Source organism: Pleurodeles waltl, chromosome 1_2, assembly GCF_031143425.1.
Source record: "Pleurodeles waltl isolate 20211129_DDA chromosome 1_2, aPleWal1.hap1.20221129, whole genome shotgun sequence".
Lineage (NCBI taxonomy): Eukaryota > Metazoa > Chordata > Amphibia > Caudata > Salamandridae > Pleurodeles > Pleurodeles waltl.
Genome location: NC_090437.1, coordinates 1,222,293,706 through 1,222,314,067, shown reverse-complemented (window position 1 = coordinate 1,222,314,067; position 20,362 = coordinate 1,222,293,706). Strand labels below are relative to the sequence as shown.

Sequence of the window (20,362 nt, the reverse complement as noted above, 5' to 3'; positions counted from 1 at the left end):
ATATTTATCAACTAATGCATAATAATGCCACATAGAAAATATACTAAACGTGAGTCTGAAATGTGCCCACGGGGAGTGGCCACCAATATATACAGGGACTAATGAAATTGACTAAAATTGAGTTATTAATGTATGATTCTGTATTAGTATTAAGAGATATATATTAAGGTTTTGCTAATTAATTCACTAGGCCTTAGTTAGCATGAGTAGGGGCCTAGCTGCCCGGTTTCATATTAAATGTGTTTTTCTAACGTGCAGTGTGCTGACTTGCTGAAGGACATGTAATCGTATTTTTCCAGAAGCTAGAAGATGAGTGTAACTGTAGTAGAGCCGTTCTCATGAAATTCGACTTGCTCAAGGAAACATTCTTGCTGAAAGCAACAGTGTAGACTTGTTACAGGTACAAAGTCGCCTAAACCAGTATAGACAATGGACCTACTGACTGGGGATACGAGAGGACCACAAGAAGATGAAATCATACCAGACATTCAGACGTCAATCACCAGAACCAATAAACTACGCGTGAACTGTTATGAGGTGACAATTTTGATAGTACCACTGGAAACCCATTGGATGAAGATAGTGGGGTGCCAACCCTACCCAATTAGAAATTAGGGGACTGTACAACAGAAAAGGGATAAAAACCTTTGACACGAGGAGCCATTAGGAGATGCCATTGTGAACTTTTGCTATGACCCAGACACTTTGTCACTCTGCCTAGAGACTTTGCTGTTTGGTTCTTCAAACCATCCTCACCCTTATCTTGCCCGTTCTATACTTCTACTCTTTATGAGGGAAATGTCCCTACTTACCCCGTCTTGCTGAACTTTGCTGTGCTGCCTGGCAGATGGCGAAACAACTTATGTCCGGAGGACGAAGACTGACTCAGTATACTGACCCATTACGGAGGGTAACTATATAATGATGAAATTGTAATTGTCTGTTTGCCTTTCCTTTCTAGGTACCAACTGCTTCTTTTGACAGAGACCACAGATAGATGTTTTCTAAATTTGTGTGGCTAAATTGTTTTGCATGAAGCCCAGCATGCCAATGCTAATTCGAGGTTAGTTAAGGGGTTCACTAAACGGACGCAAATAGACAAATGACTGAATCAATGCTTTGTTGAATAATGCTCTAATGATACTCTGCTAAGGTTAACCTATGTTGACATCGTGTTATGTCCTAATATTCGTGATCTTTGCTTCAATGAAATCTTATTCGAGTTGCCATATTATGACAATGCTGATGTGTTTCATGGTTTTGAGACTAATAAACTTACTAGTAGAATTGTAATCAATAGGGAATAAACATCATAAAATTGTACTAAACTGGTGTGGTTATTCATGACTGAAAGGTAATGGTGGTTTCCAAGTCTTATTAAGGTTATTGATTAATCCAATTGATTTGTCATGGTGACTATTGATGACGTTATTGACTTATTGATTGACATGTTGACTAGTTATCACGTCTTAAGGTGTCTTCAATCAGGGTCAAAAGATTCATCGGCTTAAAACGAGTCCCAGAGTGAGTAAATTATCTAAATTGGGACGCGTTTCCAGAGGGCACCACTGTACTAGCACGAACTCCAGTGCCATTTTCATGGACTTCAAGAGTGCGGGGACGCCATTTTACGCGTGCACTGGACATTGGTCACTACCTATGCCCAGCTACATAATGGCAACTCCGAACCTAGGCATGTTTGGTATCAAACATGTCAGAATCATACCCCAATACTGTTGCAAGTATGATTCCATGCACTCTGGGGCGCCTTAGAGGTCCCCCACCATTTTTACTACCAGTCTTTTAGGGTTTTCGGGGCAGCCCAAGCTGCTGCCACCCCTCAGACAGGTCTCTGCCCTCCTGCTGCTTGATCTGATCAAGCTCAGGAAGGCAGAACAAAGGATTTCCTTTGGGAGAGGGAGGTAACACCTCTCCCTTTGGAAATAGGTGTGACTGGCTTAGGAGGGGTAGCCTCCCAAAGCCACTGGTATGCTTTAAAGGGCACATTTAGAGAACAATCCCTGTTCTGGCACAGAACTGGACAAAGGAAAGGGGAGTGGCCACTCCCCCTTCCATCACCACTCCAGGGGTGGTGTTCAGAGTTCCTCCAGAGGGTCCCTGGGTTCTGCCATCTTGAATTCAAGGTTGGCAGGGACCACTGGGAGCATCTGAGTGGCCAGGCAGGCGACCTCAGAGCACCCTCCTGAAAGGTGGTCACCTAGCTAGGTGACCAAACCCCTTTTCAGGGCTGTTTAGGGTCTCTCTCTTGGGTGGGCCCTGAGATTTGACGTGCAAGACTCCAGCAGGACTCCTCTGCAAAGTTTACTTTGACCTCTGGCCACTGGAACCGCAACTGGATTTCACAGTAACCTACAATCTGCAGCTACAGCGTCGACTCTGCTTTGCAACATTGTTTCTCCAGCTCCTTCCAGCAACTGCAACATTTCCCAGGCAGTGCATCCTCTGAGGGCGGCAAGTCTTCAGTGTGCACCAAGAAGCAAGCTCCCTTGGAGTAAAGGAGTCACTCCCCTGCATCTGTAGGTACCTACTGCAATGACGACCAACTGCGTGGATCTCCTCTCATCCTGAGCTATGTCGATCCTGCATCATGGGTGGTGGGGGTACGGAGTAGTCCCCTTGGTCCTCTCTGCCAGCTGTCGAACTTTGGTGGAGGTAAGCCCTTGCCTTCCCACGCAGAACAGTACCCCTGTGCACCACGTCTCTTGCAGCTGCCAAGGCTTGTTTGCAACTCCTCCCAGGGATATTCAGGCTATGTGTAGCTCCATCCCCCAGCACTCCTTCCTGCGACACACAGCCCTCTGCATGGTTCCCTTCCTGTAGTGCTGCGAGGGCTCCTTCTTCAACTTCTGTGTCCCCGTCCTGTGGGACTCCTGTGGGTGCTGCCTCTGCTACTGTGGGCTGGCTCTGTCACTGAGGGTCCCCTCCAACTCCCTCTCCTGTGTTGAATCAACTTGGGCATTGCTGGCCCCCGGCAGCACCACTTTTCCACTAACAGCAAATTTGCCTTTGCCAAGGCTTTTTGTTGAATTCCTGCACCGACACCTGTCTGCAATCTTCCTTCCAGCGTGGGACATATTCTGCATCCCTCAGGAACTCTTTGCCGGCTGCAGTGCTGATCTTCTCTTCATCACCGTCGACCAACTACTGCAAGTACAGCTGGGTGGGTAGTAGCTCCTACTCCTCCTGGACTCCACTGTGACTGTTGGACTTGGTCGCCTCTCTCCACAGGTCTTCCTCTACAGGAATCCAATGCTGGTTTCTTGCAGTCTTGTCTGGGTATCTTTCTTTCCTTCCTTTTGGGTGGTTTGGGGAAATTCCAGTGATTTACTCCTGCTTTCCTGGTCGCTGGGGGGTACTGTGTTACTTACCTCTGCGGTTTTCTAGTACTTCCAGCTCCCCTCTACACATTCCATTTTTTTAGTATATGGTTTGGGCTCCCCCTAGGGTCACTATTGGTTATCCTAATTTGCACTGTTTTCCAACCTTTTCTGTGCCCATTACTGTTTACTACTGTATATAAATAGTGTATTACTCACCTCCTATTCAAGGGTTGCCCTTCTAGTACTTTGTGGTATTGTGTGACCAAAAATAAAGTAACTTTATTTTTGTACAACGGAGTGTTTTCTTTCATGTGTGTAAGTGGTGTGTGACTACAGTGGTACTGCATGATCTTTGCATGTCTCCTAGATAAGCCTTGGCTGCTCATCCACAGCTACCTCTAGGGAGCCTGGCTTCTAGACACTGCCTACACTTCACTAAGAGGGGATACCTGGACCTGGTATATGGTGTAAGTACATTGGGTACCCACCACACACCAGGCCAGCTTCCTACCAACAGTATAATATTTCTCATTGTTAAAGAAATAATAAAAACAGTTGACTTACTTCACTGCTTCTTCTCCCAATGAGACTGATTTGTATAATAGTAAAACTAAAATTTAACAACTATATGTTGTACTCTGTACATGCTACAATATACGCGTGACCATGTTGTCTCCTATATAGTTCCCCTCACACATTTCCTGAAACTTTCTTTCCTTTTAAAGAGAAGGGTCTAGTCATTTCCGATTGTTTCTTAGAGTTTCTAGGCATTCAGGTTAGGGGGCATAGTACTGTTGGTGAAGTAAGAGGCCTGTGTATGTCAGTGAGGGAATCTTTGGGTAAACTCATAAGTTCTTCTTCACCTTGTTAGTTTCAGATCTGTACATCATGTGGGACTGTCGTTTGGATGGGACAATTTCAGAAGCAAATTCTCCCATTCCGTCAAGCGAGACTGGGCTACTACTGAGTAGAGCCTCGCCTTCCGACCATCTCCTTATGAAATTATGATATCCAGGGTGCTTGGTTGCTGTTTTAGGTTGTTGTTAGTTGTCATATACATTAGAGGTCTGCAAACCTGTTTGCTGCCTTATGTCTTTTAAATTTCTTCATCAGATCGAGTATGCCTGATTTACGGTCTCACTGCTATCTCATGATCTCAGGAGTTCTGCACAAGGGATTCAGGTTATATCATTAGGTTTACTGGATAACTTGCATCTTAGCTGCATATAAAACTAGTGTGTAACTGTAAGTGTGTATGTCTGTGTGGCCAGAGTCTTGAATGGAAGTTCCCCTTCGTGTGCAATTGTGATTAACCATCTTGTGATCCTGCAGCCTATTTGAGGACCTGTCCCGGGCTTAGTCCACCAAAGAATACTCTTCAACTAATTCATTCACTATATTAGCTTGTAAAATAAACACTCCTGTACCCCAGACAGCACATATCATTACTTGTATGTTATAATAAACCCATTTGGTACTACACTGACTCTTATTTGGTGTGATTGTTTTTTTGCGTCTTGCTAAATGAAACTGCAGGCACTGTTAAACAAGCAACTTAACTTTGAGAATGTTCTTTAGGGCAGATACTTTAACCACAGATTCCTTATCTTGTGAATACTCCCCAGACATCAGACTGGATCTGGAAACATTTCAAGCAGTACTCCTGCTCACCTGTAGGTGATGTCGCTCGGCTCCTGGAAGACACTCTACATCATTTCTAGTTTCAACTGCCATTCATGATCCACTAGGCATTGATGGATGAGTTTGTCAGCACTGACATTTGAAAATCCTGCCAGGTGTATCACCACAAGGGAAATCCCCTGGAGATGCAGTCACTTCTAGAGGTGTAGAGCCTTCTGGCACAGGACCAAGGACACAACTTCCCCCTGGTTGTTGCTGTAACACAATAGTGGTGCATGGGCACCAGTACCAGCGTCTCTGATGGTGAGCAGGAAGGCCTTCCGTGCCAAATAAATTGTCTCAACTCCCAACAGATTAATGTCAGGTCTCCACCAGGGACCAGAGTCCTCTGATATCTGCCTCTCCCAGATGACTTCCCCCTGCCAAGAAGCAATGCATCCATCCCCACTTTCAACTTTGTTGCGTAAGGGGAGGGGTCTGCCACTGCCCCAGCTGCTGTCCAGCAACCATTGCAGGTCTTTTACAGTCTCTTCCGAAATCTGGACACAATCAGATAGATGTCACTAGTGATGTGCACACAACGACTTCAAAACCCACTGCAGAGGCCTCATGTGCCATCTGGCATTATTTGCTACCAGGATGCATGATGCCAGTAATCCCAGCAGCTTCTGTGTGACCTTCACTGAGATTCAGGACAGAGGCTGAAACTTTGAAAACAAAGCTCGAACAACCTGGCCTCTTCACTCTGGGGGAAAGAGCATCATACTGTATTTAGAATGGCTCAGATGAACAGGAGCATCTACGAAGGAGTCTTTGGCATGTTGATAGCGAGCCCTTACAATGTTTGCTATTGTTTGGAGGTGGTCTACAACTACCTGGGGCGAGCCTGCTTTCAACAGTCAGTTCTCCAAAGGAGTGCTGCAGCCACCGCCATCACTTCGCAAAGCAGAGGACTGTAAACTGAAAAAACTCATGTCCCACCATGACGCAGAGGGCGTCTGTGTGTCTGCAGTAAAGGGATGTGTAAATAAGCATCCTGCAGGTCGAGTCCAGGGCAGAATGGACCTGGGCTAGCGTGAGCATCTTGAATTAATCCTTTCACAGGAAGGCACTGAGAGGACAAAAATCTAAAATGTGACGAAGAACTCCAACCTTCTTCGGTAGCAAGAAGTAACAGAAGTAACATCCAGTTCCTACCTCTGATGCTGGAGCCCTCTATATGGCCCCTTTGGCCTAAAGGGCCAACATTTCCTGCCACTAGATGGGCAGGCTTTCCTCATTCACTTGTGCGGATGGTGGTGCAAGGTGCAGCAGGGTGAAAAGGAACAGAAGGGCCTAACACTGATGTAACATATAAAGGGCTTCTTTCTGAAGTAGCTGACTGCTACCCTGGGAAGAAATACTGAATCCTGCCTCTCACAGGGTGATTGTGTGCTGGGAAGTGCACTCTAAAGAGGACTTGCAGTTGCAGCAGCGGGGGATTGAGCTGCTTATTGTTCCCGATTTCCTAGGTGTCGCCTTTTTGAACCATGGGCTCTGCCATAAAAAAAACGGCGCATCGGTGTTGTGGTCTGGCATTCATGGTATTGAGCACTCCTGCCATAGCCATGGAGGGGGCGACACTGCTGGTTACATTTTCTGAGGTGTACAGTCCAAAAGAACGTACTTTGACGCTACTACAGTTAAAATGGGCAAGACCAAATTCGCATCAAGGAGCATGTTCATTCAGGATGCCTAGACATCCTCAGAGAATCCTATAGAGCTCATGATGAATGACATCTGAGTGCCTTGTTAGCAACCACTGCCTGGCCTAGGCAATCGGTAATGCCCACAATACAGCAAATAACAAATTTTGCTGCACACTAGTCATCTTAAATGGCATGAGCTAGGCATACTACATCATCTAGAACTGCTGGCAAACATGGGCCACTGTGTCCCAAAGTTTGTGGGAGTAGCAAACTAGGAGGCAGGTGGCTTTGACAGAGCACACAGCAGGACTGGTGGAAGAAAACATAAGCTTGTCAAATATTTCGATGCGCTTAGATCACAATCAGGTGCGGTGGTGAAGACTGTAGGGTTTACTATACTCATAGATGCCTGCACCACCAAGCTCTCAGGTGTAGGGAGCAGAGTTAAACATTCTGCATTCTGAGGTGCTGGGAGATGGCAACAGCAATCTGCCTGTTAACTGTGGGCCCACAGAATGGTTTTGCCCACGTGCCCAAAGAAGTGTCTATCAACGCCTTGTTAAAAGGCAACAGAGGTTCCGTGCTTGTCTCACCTAGTTGGAGGACCTCTGTCCGGGCACTGGTTTTTACTTTAAATGCAGGCAAAAGGACTTAAAGAAGTGCTTTCTTCTGTTGCAAGGCCAGGAGGAGAGACTAGGCCGGTGTCTGGTGAAGTGCCCTAGCCACTAGCATCCTGTAATACATCATACCAATTGTCCTCTGTATTCTGGGGGTCAAATTCATCCACATCAGCACGGACGTTGACGCAAAAGGAACCTACGCAGATCGTAAAACAAGAAAAGAAGTCGGCATTGGAGCAGTTCAGAACCCAAAACAGGTTTGAAGGGTCCAAATGGTGCTGAGGGAAAAGTCGCTGGCAAAGTCCAATTGGAGGTCATTGAGGCTAAATAACGCTCCTGAGGGAGCCAGTAAGGTGGCAAAAAGGCACAGCATGGCTTCACTGAATGCCTCATTCTGCTGCAGTGTCACTGATAGGCCTGGGAAATTGGGTTGTAAATAAGCACAGAACCAGCACCAATGACAATGGACCGAGAGGCATGTTGACATCCTCATGCCTTAGCTAAAGTTGAACAGCAACCAAGTCCTACTTGGACATCTTAAGCTTCTTTTTGGACTTACCTGATGACAGACTGCCAAGATGATCTTTCGTTGGAATGGGACCTTCCTTTTGACACTAACTGATTGTGGAGTCTTTCAGTGTTTGGCGGTGTAAAGCTTTGCCTTGCGGTCGTATATGCCATTGGGATTCATCTGGGCGCACACGTTGCAGGTTCTGAGTTAAGTTCCAACCCCAAGCACCACAGGCATGCTTCGTGGGGATCCATCAAAAAAACCTTAAAGCTGCCTTTAAGCCAGACAGGGTTTATTGTTTTACTGCCATCGCTTAGTCAATATTTCCAATGCACCTACTCATTTGAGGTGGGTTAAAAGAACCAAGAACAGACTAGTAGGTTTACAAGAACGCTGGTTCGGTCTCCTCTTCATAGATCACACATAATACATATCAGTACCTTCCCGGCACATGATAACTCCGGAGGCATCAGGCAAGTCTCAAGAAATTGGGGCAGCGTAATTACTAGAGCTGTTCTACTTCAGCAGGACACAACAGCTGTATAAATTGATAATTCAGAAGGAGAAAACAAGCCATTTGCCCTGCGTTCTACTAATGCTTGTAACATTGCATGTTCAGTAAATACCTGTAATTGCCCGTCGGATCTCTCTTGCTGCCTCCTCCCGCATTTCAATCGAGGCCTGCTCGCTGTACCAAGCTGCATGAGGTGTGCAGATCAGGTTTGGCGCATCTTTCAGTGGCCCCTGACTGAAGCTGGGGGACATGGGGAAATATGATAAAAGACAACGAAAAGAGATACAAAAAATTAACCCTAACCAAACGTAAGTGAAACAATAAGGTGATTAAGGTTCAACAATGCAAAGAACACAATTGCAACCTCACGAGGTCACCATCCAATCAGCTTTCAACAGAATTATCTAGCCCTCAGTTTTCGCTTTCACATCTACATCAACCCCACACTGCGGGAAAATGTATACTTTTACAGGCACTAGGGAGTGGATGCTATTTACTTCAATACAAACTATAATTTTACAATAAATGAGGTTTGTATATCAATGTCCAGAAGCCAAAACCTAACATCTTGGAGATGGTGACCAAAACTCGTCTGCAACAGACAGGACTCCACACATTCATTTCACCAGAAGAGGATGTTGGTTCTAATTAAAACGCGTAACACCCTTCCTTGCTTTAGCACGACTCCAAACAATTGTTCTTAAGTGAATCTCAAACAGACATATGTCACAGTCTTTGAACATCCAGGGCCTGGTTTAGAGTTTGGCAGACAGGTTACTGCATCACAAACATGACAGATATCCCTCCCGCCTTATAACAAATGTCATAGAGCACTTTCAATAAGTAAGACAGGATAGCTGTCACATTTATGACAAAGAAACCCATTTACCAACACCAAATCAGTCCCTACGTCGCCTATACCTAGCCTGCTGCAGGCAACTCCTCCAAATAGAACAAGCATTTACAATGCAATGGGTCTTGTGTTTGCTCGAGTTAAGAGTAGTAGCATTGTAAATTCCTAGCTGGACTTTTCTTGCCAGACAAACTGAAAATAAAAAGTAAAACTGTTGACATAAGCGAGCAGATTCAAAGCACCGACGTGAGCGCGAACAACGAGAGAAAAGGAAAAAGAAGTTCACTCGCAGTCACAGTTATCGGCAAAAGTGCAATTATCCATGTAACAGGGTCGATGGCCAAGGCAGTAACAAAACCGCCCTAAGGAGGGACAAACTTAAAGCAGTCACCAACGAAAACAAAGGATTTTTGAAAGGCAAGCCCATGAACGAGTGATAGCGATGGGCGTGCGGTGTCCGTGGTTAAAAGCACAGATACATGCCAACATGTCAGAAAAGCAGTGCTTGCGCGCTGCTATGCTCAACCTAATAACGGACTTACAATAATATCCAGGAGCTCCAGAACCAACAGAGTTCCATAATTCTAGCCACGGTCAACCTCAAGGAAACAAATGAAAGCCCTCATACTACAAAAGTGCAGAGGCTATTGTCACATTATATTCTGCTTCATAAACTCTCCTGCAATTCAGCATGCGGGAAAGTGGAAGAAGAGCTGCTCAGCATTAAAGCTCTTCAATGCAAGGAAATACTAGACAATAACTGGCCTTTGGAAAATTGGTGCAGTCTGAGTTGGCAACGGAATTCACAGGGTGCCCATCACAAAACCTATAAATAAATGATAGTCGGTAAAGTCAATCTGAACCATCACATTAAATGGACTTTTCTTCAGCCTTGTTGCCTAGACCAATTCAAGCCATCCAAGATAGTGATCCTGATGCACTCCATTCAAAGAATAAGATGCTGTTGACATACACTTCACCTATTGCTCCTACTCACAGACTTGGAGCTGAAACTAAAATACATCCAGCATCATGACTGGCAAACTAACAACCAGACTTACAGCTGCCTGTGCTAATAATCAAATGTAGGTTACAAAAAAGCATAAGCACTAACCAATCTTCAATTAGGCTTGAAGGTACCTCGGGAGATGAGCTTTTATGTGGTAGACCTAGACCAATGTGATCATATCTAAAGGCCATGTTCATAACTTGAGGGAAAACAAATTCACAAAGTTGCTTCAGTAGTACCATTACCATGTTTCTGATTTTTATGATCTTCACAAAATGTCTCAGAATACTTGAGGAAATCGAGGCAAAACCTACATTCCTGCATTTTACTCAAATGTGCATTTGCTTGTATTTTTCTGTATACAGAAACATTTCTGCTATACCCCATTAAAACGTAGGTATCCCCCAACGTCCACACACCTACATAGCATGGAAAAACAAACCTTTTTTTTTTTTTTTGAAAGCAATGTGATATTTCAGGGTATGAAAATGACTGGAAGAGGTATGTGTATACTGATATACATGCGAGAAACAATAGATAACCCACAACCCATAACAGAGACATCCAGGTCTAAAGACAGCCTTCAACTAAAATACTGTGTTCCCCATTTTATAATCTACTCACATAGGACAACTCTTAGTCCCAAGGCTGCCGGTTTACCGTATGCAACTACAACATAATTCATCCTTGATCACATAAATAAAATGATACATAACAAACATATGTGTTCTGCTTTTTTGATTTCTTGTCTTTACATGATTCTGGTTCCCAGTTCACTTTACTGCGCCTCCTCTTGTTAAAACACTCACCTAACCTTTTATTACGCACTCCCAATCCTATGCCAAATTCACGATGGCACTAGGTACATCAGTACACCCATCCATCCACTTTGATCCCCATAATACATTTCTTCAACCAAAAACCCTTTGTTCCATCTTGACCCACTGCCTAAAGTGCCCTACCTCATGCCATGTACTTTCCTTATAAATGACCACTGCAGCCATGAGGACCTCTTCAACCTCACAAAAATTATACGCTGCTGATCGTGCCCTCAACTTCCCAACCTCTTATCTCAACATAGTACCTCCAAGACTCTGATCACTCTTCATTTATTCTTTCATCATCTGTGTACTTTAAAATCTCTCTCGTTCATCAAGGATTAAATTTAGTTCTTCTAATCCTTTTCCTCACCCAGACAAACTGAAAATCCTACAGCTCATCACGACAAATATGGGATTAATATCTCAGCCACATAATGTCCACAACTTATCACTTACAAATTCCTTCCAAGTAAATTCACTTATTAAAACTAATTGGATGCCTTCCTTTGTGATCCTCTTCCCCAGTTAACAATCCGGGAATTTACAGTGCATTGTTCTTTTGTCCCCTCACCCTCGCCTTAAACAAGCTTGTCTATTTCATGAGAGCACATCTGTACTTCACTGGACTTATAATACCTGACATATTTCTGTTAAGCTCTAACACAGATTCCAGAAAGTCTATTACATTTCTCACTGACACCTTTATCATAAAATTACTCTGTTCGTCCAGAATTATCAACAGTAAAAACGAAAACACCATTCCTTCTCTCCTAACTCCAGCAATCTCGAAGGATGGTGAATGTGTTCTTCTCACCTGCAGCAAACCTCTATAATCATTTATCGTTTGCTCCATATCTGTAGCCATCCTAAATCACCAATATAGATTCCTTTTTGTCCTCCAATCTCCCATAGGTCATGCTTCTAACATGTTCTTCAGGATAGTCCTCAGATCCTCACCTTCAGCCTTCTCCATGTTCTTCCATTCATTCTCAATTATGACATCATACCAATGTGACTTTAAGACACCCACAAATCATATGCCTCTCGCTGCACACTTCACTACTGTTTTCCAGTTCTACACTAAGCTGTGGCAATCAGTGAACAGAACAAATGGGCTCAGCCTCTTGATGTTGTAGTCCTGGAGCACTGCTAGCCACTGCACAACCTTTACATCTGCCTGATATGATGCCTTTGTGGAGAAGACATGTACTAACGTCTTGCGGTCTATTCTGATGTCACAAGTTAAATCGCACAGATTCGTCCCAACAGCACTTCAGTCTCAACCAAATGGATATTATGAGTTTATGATGCTAAATTGTCTGGATTAACACATTTCGGTACCCACAGCACTGACGTCTGTGAGTATCGTCTTTCACACCCAATGAATGCAAGGCCATCACTTTTAATTTCCCTAAAGGTTTGTGAACACATAGCATCCCAACACCGATACTGATTTTATTCATTAAATGAAACACCTCATGACAGCAGATAGCACAGACTAATCTTTATTCTCAATTTTTTAAAATGTCATTATGGTGCCAACCAACTGTGCTTTAGGATATAGTCCCTTGTGATTGCCAGACCAATGTAAATGAGAACCTTCACCTGACTTTGGTTTACTCTGATTTGACACTTCAAAGTCTCGACGGCGAAGAAACCAAATACATCATAGTGTCATTTTTTCCTAGGGGACCCATAAATCAAGAAGACTTTCTGAAAATAACGCCCACTCTTCATCTCAGTCGAAACACTACTTGTTTGACTCAAGAAAACACCACGAAGTTCGGAGTAAGAAACGGCATGTATTTGAACCAGAATGCCCTAAAAAGCGTAATGAAAGAAAGAAAATTAGGAGACCCTGGCGGATCTCAATTTGCTGGTATTCTTGCCATAATTATAAAACCGAAAACTACTCTACCCTCCTCAGCATCATCAGATAATTTCACCAGCTAATGAGAACAATTATGCCTTGCAGCTGGCGGTCCACATGACCCTGGTTCTTACCGGTCAAGAACATACAGTTTTTAATGTTCATATAAGAAATACACAGCCCACCCTGACCTATGATCGGATTGCACTTCATCGAGGAACAGGCAATTAAAACAAATTACTGTTGGTAGGAGTAGCACTCCAACAACGACAAAAACAAAAGTCATGGCGATCTTACGCCTTTGGTCATCTCCTCAGATAACACAAGGACTGACAGTGCCATCATCAATATGTTTATACATTTTTAAACAACAGTAATCACAGGTTTCCACCACCCATTAATAGCAGCATACCCAGTTTCAACAGCTGCTTGACCAGACCGTATAAACCAAAGGAGTAAAATTGTGACCACAAACATTCACCAGCACTCACAAATCATGGTGCCTGTTAACAATTCTTGGCCCGGAAAACTGCCCTTACAAGCAAGATTTTATGGAGACTCACTGGTAAATGAGACGGCACAGAGGTGCCAGAATAAGTATGTACGTATGCAAAAGGTACTTTAGGTGCGATCTGAGTTGAAGGGTACTCTTAAGACCAAATCCTATGGGGTTGGCAGTGGACCTGGGTCTCCTGCATTTGTACCACAGAAAATTGACAGTGACCAGAGCGGAGGGAGCACTGGAACGCCTTAACCTCACAGCTGGGGACATGCAGATTTCGACCAGGGAGCTGACGGAGGCGGTGTGCCAGCTGTGAGACTGAGCGGAGGATTCAGAGGGCCGATCTCGGCGAAACAAAATCCACGTCACTGGCCTGCTGGAGTGGATAGTGCGTGATGATTTGGAGTAATGGCTCATTCAGCACATCTAGGATGGGAGGCCCACAGCCTTCTTCACGGTAGAGAGCCCACTGGTCTCAGAGTGCCCACCGGTCCTGGGGGCCCACCTCATCCCCAAATGGCAAGACTCTTAAATTACAGGGACTGTATTCTTCAGGCTGCCTGGCACAATGGCCATAGACAGTTGAAGCCATAAGGTGAACCTGTTCCCAGACTTTACCACCCTGGTCCAGAGAAAGCAGAACTCCTTCTTCCAAGTTAAGGCAAAACTCCACCATTTGGGCCTTCGCTATGCCCTTCTTTTTCCTGCAAAGCTCTGTGTTGGAAAGGATAGCACCACTCACTACTTTAAGATCCCAGATGTCTGGTTGGAACACAACTGTGTCCCACGCACAGAGATGGACGAGTGGAGAACAGATGGGGCCAAACTGGTGGGGAAACCTACGAAACAGCAGGCTGAGTCGGCGAGAGCGCAGCTGGTTGCGAAGATGGTGACCTATGGATCCTCCCAGTGGGCTGAGTCTAGGGAGTGGTGAATGTGACCAAGATACCTGGACTCAGTAGATACAGAGGAGGAACGACTTCTGCGACAGGGACCTGTGGTTACACCAATTATTGCTGATATGGTAGGCTGAGGGGGAACCAGGCATCCCGAATGGGAGTGTCACAGCTGGATGTACCTGGGGCCCGTGTGTAAGACACTGCAACCCACATTGCACCACAAAGGACCATGCACCATGGCACTTGGATCCTGGACTCTCCGATGGGATCACTGTAAAACTATTCCTTTTCTTACTTTTCTCATTAGAGTGTCTAGGCTGGGCAAAGCAGAGCTATATCTATCGAGAGTTATTGTTTGTTTGTGACGTTGTTTGCTATAAGGCACTAAGGGGACTTTACGGGGGGGGCGGGCTGTGTTGTGGGGTTGACATCCTTATTCATGGGTAGAAAATGCGGGGTGGGTCTCCCAGGGTGGGGATGTTGTTTTTTTATGTGTGAGCACATGCAGTCTGAGATGGATACACGAGTGGGGACGGAGGGAGAGGGCGTGCATTTGGGGGACACCCTGAAAAACATTACGGGACTACGGCTGATGATGGAAGATATGTTCTAAAAATATTTACATGCAATGTGAATGAGTTGGGGAGCAAGATCAAACAAGGGGTAGTACCGGGGGGCAGTTGCACAATGCACTAATAACGCATAGTCCTCAACATCGTCTTCCAGGAGGAGGCACACTTGATGGGGGCGGAGTGTCGGTTTCTGGGGCGGGGGGAGTATGTGTTCTCAAGCCATTCGGTGTTCACTCGGGATTCATGTGGCATGCTACTTTGGCACAAAAGATGCCCCACCCTTTAAGGTCATCAGGACTTGGGTGGACGTTGCAGGGACTGTCCTTGGGGTTCAGGGTACCAGAAGCACAACAGGGTACACCCTTATTAATGTTTATGCATCCCCATGCATACAGAGGGACACCCTAGACGAAATCAGCCCCATCCTCTTCGAGGCAGGCAGTACCATCACAATCCTGGGTGGGGATTTTAATGACACCATGATGGTGCACTTGGACAGGTCCCCAGCAGCGGCAAACTCGGACCCCCAGCACTGATTATCACAATTTACCAGGGCAATGGGCCTTACTAATCTTTGGATGCTTTACCACTCTGCACAGTAGGCTTCTCTTTCTACTCTGGGGCGAAGAGGACATTCTCCATACTGGACTATATATTTATACCAGGGGGCACTCATCTGGCCATAACAGGAGCTGAATATATGGCTAGGGCATTTCAGACCACTCACCGCCCCTATTGGTTACTATGGGCAAGAGGGTGACCATGGCCTGCGGCTTCGGAGATTTATGCTTGTGAGCTGCAGGACCCAGAGATTGTTCGACTCAGACTTGGTTTATTTGGAAGAAAACAAGGACTCAGTTGACTCACTCACCATTTTCTGGGAGGCCTATAAAATAGTTCTTTGTGACAAAATCCAGACATTGGTCACCCGTAAAAAACGTGTTGTGACGTCCTCATAGCTCACTCACAGGGGCCAATGCAGCTGCACTCCGGCGGCTGAGGGAGGCTAGGGAACAATATAGTAATGTCACGGAACCAGCAGCCCGGAGCCACTATCTGCCGACCCAGAGGAGGCTAAATGATGTAGGGGACAAGGCAGACAGTTTCCTGACCTAGTTGAGTTGGAGAGAAGAGGAGATGCAATAGGTGGGAGGACCGTTACCCCAACTGGGGGAAGGATGGCTCCCTGTGGAGACACTGCCCGTGAGTTTGCAGATCACTACCAGGGACTGTACACTGCACATGCGCCTGATTGGAAGACAAAGCGATTCCTGTCTGCACTCCCTCTCCCAAATCTATCCTGGGAGGAAGTGGAGATGCTGGAGGCCGAATTAACATTAGAGTGGCTGTCGGGGGACGTCGGAGCAATGCAGGGCAGCAAGGTCCTTGGGCCAACAGGCTGCTCGTGGAATTGTTCTAGAGACTGGCCGGGTTGGTGGGCCTGCACCTATTCCTATTGTTTGAGGACTCACACAAAGGGACAATTGCCTCTGGACCTTCGTCTTGCAATTATTGCTGTACTTTACAAAGAGGGAAAACCTAGGATGGAGCGTAGGTCGTACCAACCTACCTTGCTTCTTAACATCGAGACTAAACTACTGGCAACTATGCTGGCCTTTGGGCTCAACACTTATCTCATCTTTTGTCCACCCTGAATACAACGCGCTTATGCCTCGTAGGTCCACACAGTTTAACTTGAGGATGCTGTTCAACTGGCTTGATGCAGTTGGGGAGGTAGCAAACCCCCCCTTCACCACTGTGTCCACAGATGCGCAGAAAGCATTCAACTCCAACCACTGGTCCTTTCTGATGCGAGTCCCAAGTCGTTTTGGATTTGGACTCAGTTTTTACAGTTGGGTGGACGTCCTGTGTACGGACCACACAGCAGCAGTGCAGGTTAATGGGATGATTTCCGAGTACTTTCCATTGGCTAGTTGAACGCAGCAAGGTTGTCCGTTGCCCCCCTTCCATTTGCCCTCTGTATTGAGGCCCTGGTGGCCCGGGTAAGGGCTGACCATGACAGGGAGTGTAGAGTCAACCAGGGGGGACCGGGAGTCAGACGTGATTTCCCGACACACCGATTAAGTCCTCTTGTATGTATCAGACCCCATGAAGCACCTGAATCCTCTTTCACACATCTTTGAAATAGTTTGGTAACCTGAATAGCCCCTGACAAATTGGCACAAATCAGTGCTCTACTGCCTTGGTGGATGTGGCCCTCGCCCCATGCTGGAGGAAGGCTTCTGAAATTTGGGGATTTATGTAACTGTTACTAGGAGCTGGTTATTGGGAATCATCTTGGAAAGTCCTTTCACCGAGCTTCAGAATGACGTCTCCCAGTGACACAAGTTACCACTCCTTGGCAGGGCAGCCATTTACAAAATAGTTTCTCTGCTGAAGCTATTATATGTGCTGCAGAACACCACGTGTGGCCCCAGAGCCTTACTTCCTACGGGTATATAGGGAGGCGAGATTGTTGTGGGAATGGTTCGGCTCCACGGATTGTGCTAAAGACCCTGTACTGCTCCGTTTACAATGGGGGGGATAGTCATGCCTCACATCTGCGTCTATTTTTGATCAGCACAGTTACAGGTCGTCAATGACTGGGCCTATGCCAGGATTAGTGATCTCGAGTTCTGTATAGAATGCTGTAATATGGTGACCCTTACTTGAAAGCACTACTCCTATAGTGGTCACGACAAAAGGCTCTACCCATCCCCACTCAGGCTGTCTTGGCGGCCTTAGATAAGATGAAGGTTCATATTGGATGGAAGGATAGGGTCACACAATCCACGCCGTTCTAGAGGGGAGAAGTGCTCAAAGAAGTCCCTCATCTCCAGGGTTTCACAAGGTGGGACTAACGAGGGATAGCCGAGGTGAGGGACATTGTAGAGGATGCTTAAATCCTTTGACATTTTGCGGATAGAGTATGGCCTATTCTCGTACGCAGGTCTTCAAATACACTCAAACCAGTCGTGCTCCAGGCGGAGTGGACTGACTGGGAGGACCTGCCTGATTCAGTCCCACCACTGGGTCGGGGCAATCTCCTTACTATACAAGGCCATTATGAACCATATCCCGGACAACTTAGGGCCACTGCCAGCATTGGGGAACGTGATCTGGGAGAACTGGGGGATGTTGATTAGAAGGAGGCACTGATGCATCCCCGGGAGGTGGCCATAAGAGCAAACGTTCGCCGAATCCATTTGAAGATCCTGCACAGGGTTTACCTTGACCGAGTAAAGTTAAACAAAATGGCTTGCATACCAATGCCTGATTGTGTCAGATGCGGTACAGCTGAGGGGTCATTTTACCACATTATCTGGGGATGAAGCGAGATTTAATTGTATTGGGACCAGATCCTTCGGTAATTGTGGCGCAGATACTACATAACCCCAGTTAATGCGCTAGGGCTTTCCTGAGGGATGTGGCTCTGTCCAGAAAAAAGTTTGCACTATTGCAAAGAGAGAGACTGTGCGAAGCTGGAGTAATCTGCGCTGCCCACGAAAGACCAATGGATTGCTGGAATAAATATCTGTATGGAGGAGAAGGTGGTGGTTTATGAAGCTCGAGGGTGTCACTCAAGTTTGGTTGGTTCTGGTGCATGTAGGAGAAATTATTATGGCCTGACAGTGAGCACCCCTCAAGGCTCACTTCAAGAGGGCATCCAAGGGGAATCTTAATCACGACTAAGCCTTTACCCCTTTGAAGGTTATCAGGATACTGTGGGGAGGGTGATCGTTGCTCTGCCCGCCCAAAGTGGGGATGGTTCTAGCTCCTTCGGCCTCCTGTCCTACTGTTGCTCTCGTACTCTATTGCATCTTGTCATGACTCTATGCTCCTTGTTTATGACTAACACTGCTTGATATGTGTTTGAAAATGCTTGTAAAAATATATTTAAAAAAACCTAATGGATACAGTGGCATAGTAGGCTATACTCCGTAGCCATAGACACTTTAGTAGTGTCCTCCTAGAAATATATTGGAATGAGAGTCTACGTAACAGACTCATTGACAAAATACATCACAGTCACTTCTAGGGACAGTACTGCCAAACATGTGGATTTGTGTCTGCTACCTCCTAATCATGTCACCATTTGAAAAGGGGTATACAGAAAGCGACCCCACATCAAATGCAGCACACTCCAATCAGTTCCAATGTCAACATCCAACTGAATCTACACCCCTTTCCAGTATATGTTCATGTGTCATCAATAGCTCAAAGGCTGCCGGTCTACTCTACGGACGCACTGTATATCCAACTGTTAGGAGTAACTAGTAAAGGGACTGAACATTGTTAGACATCATACCCGTTTACTGGCACTTCTTCCCAGAAGGCTGTTCTGGGTATCGACTTCTCAGAAGTCCTTTCTTATGGAACACGTGCACCCCTCCCCCCCCTTTCTATGGTACAGAGGTCTCCCAGGGAAAACCTTGCCTTTACATTACACAGGATGGGGGTTATAATGCAATTAAAACCTCAGCAGTACATCATTTTTACTACTGTATGGGTCTCACACTTAAGATATAAAATACTTTTTTTTCACATACCCTTTTAAGTGAGGGCCAGGAACTGTTACTAAAAAGGTACCACATTCACACTGTTGGAAATGGCCCTTTCAGCAGGGTTTCCCCTGTCTTTTTGGCTTCTGACCTCCTGTTTTTGATCCTGTGCTGAATTTCGTTTTTGATGGTGTAAGGAAATGGCTCCCTGTTGCAGTTACCCCCCCACTTTTTGCCTGATACTGATGCTGACTTGACTGAGAAGTGTGCTGGGACCCTTCTAACCAGGCCCCAGCACCAGTGTTCTTTCACCTGAAATGTACCATTTTTTCCACAAGTGGCACACAGATAAGTCCCTTGTAAAAGGTACCAGTGGTACCAAGGGCCCTGTGACCAGGGAAGGTCCCTAGGGGCTGCAGCATATGTTGTGCCACCCTAAGGGACCCCTCACCTAACAAATGCACACTGCCATTGCAGATTGTGTGTGTTGGTGGGGAGAAAAAGGCAAAGTCGACATGGCATCCCCCTCAGGATGCCATGCACACAAAATACTGCCTGTGGCATAGGTAAGTCACCCCTCTAGCAGGCCTTACAGCCCTAAGGAAGGGTGCACTATACCACAGGTGAGGGCATAGCTGCATGAGCAATATGCCCCTACAGTGTCTACGTCTATTCCTAGACATTGTAAGTACAGTTGTGGCCATATTAAGTATATGGTCTGGGAGTTTGTCAAAAACGAACTCCACAGCTCCATAATGGCTACACTGAATACTGGGAAGTTTGGTATCAAACTTCTCAGAATAATAAACCCACACTGATGCAGTGTTGGATTTATTAAAAAAATACACACAGAGGGCATCTTAGAGATGCCCCCTGTATTTTACCCAATTGTTCAGTGCAGGACTGACTGGTCTGTGCCAGCCTGCTGCTGAGAAACGAGTTTCTGACCCATGTGGTGAGGGCCTTTGTGCTCTCTGAGGACAGAAACAAAAGCCTGCTCTGGGTGGAGGTACTTCACA

At 45.8% G+C, this 20,362-nt stretch overlaps 1 protein-coding gene across 11 annotated transcripts in view; it reads right to left on the bottom strand.

Moving 5' to 3' along the window:
- CTBP1 (C-terminal binding protein 1) overlaps positions 1–20,362 on the bottom strand; it is a 1,451,962-nt gene that overhangs the window by 24,041 nt on the left and 1,407,559 nt on the right. For all 11 annotated transcript variants that reach the window (XM_069204084.1, XM_069204092.1, XM_069204101.1 and 8 more), the window contains one exon: positions 8,428–8,555. In XM_069204084.1, coding sequence (XP_069060185.1) covers positions 8,428–8,555 — 128 coding nt within the window. The remainder of the gene's footprint in view (positions 1–8,427; positions 8,556–20,362) is intronic.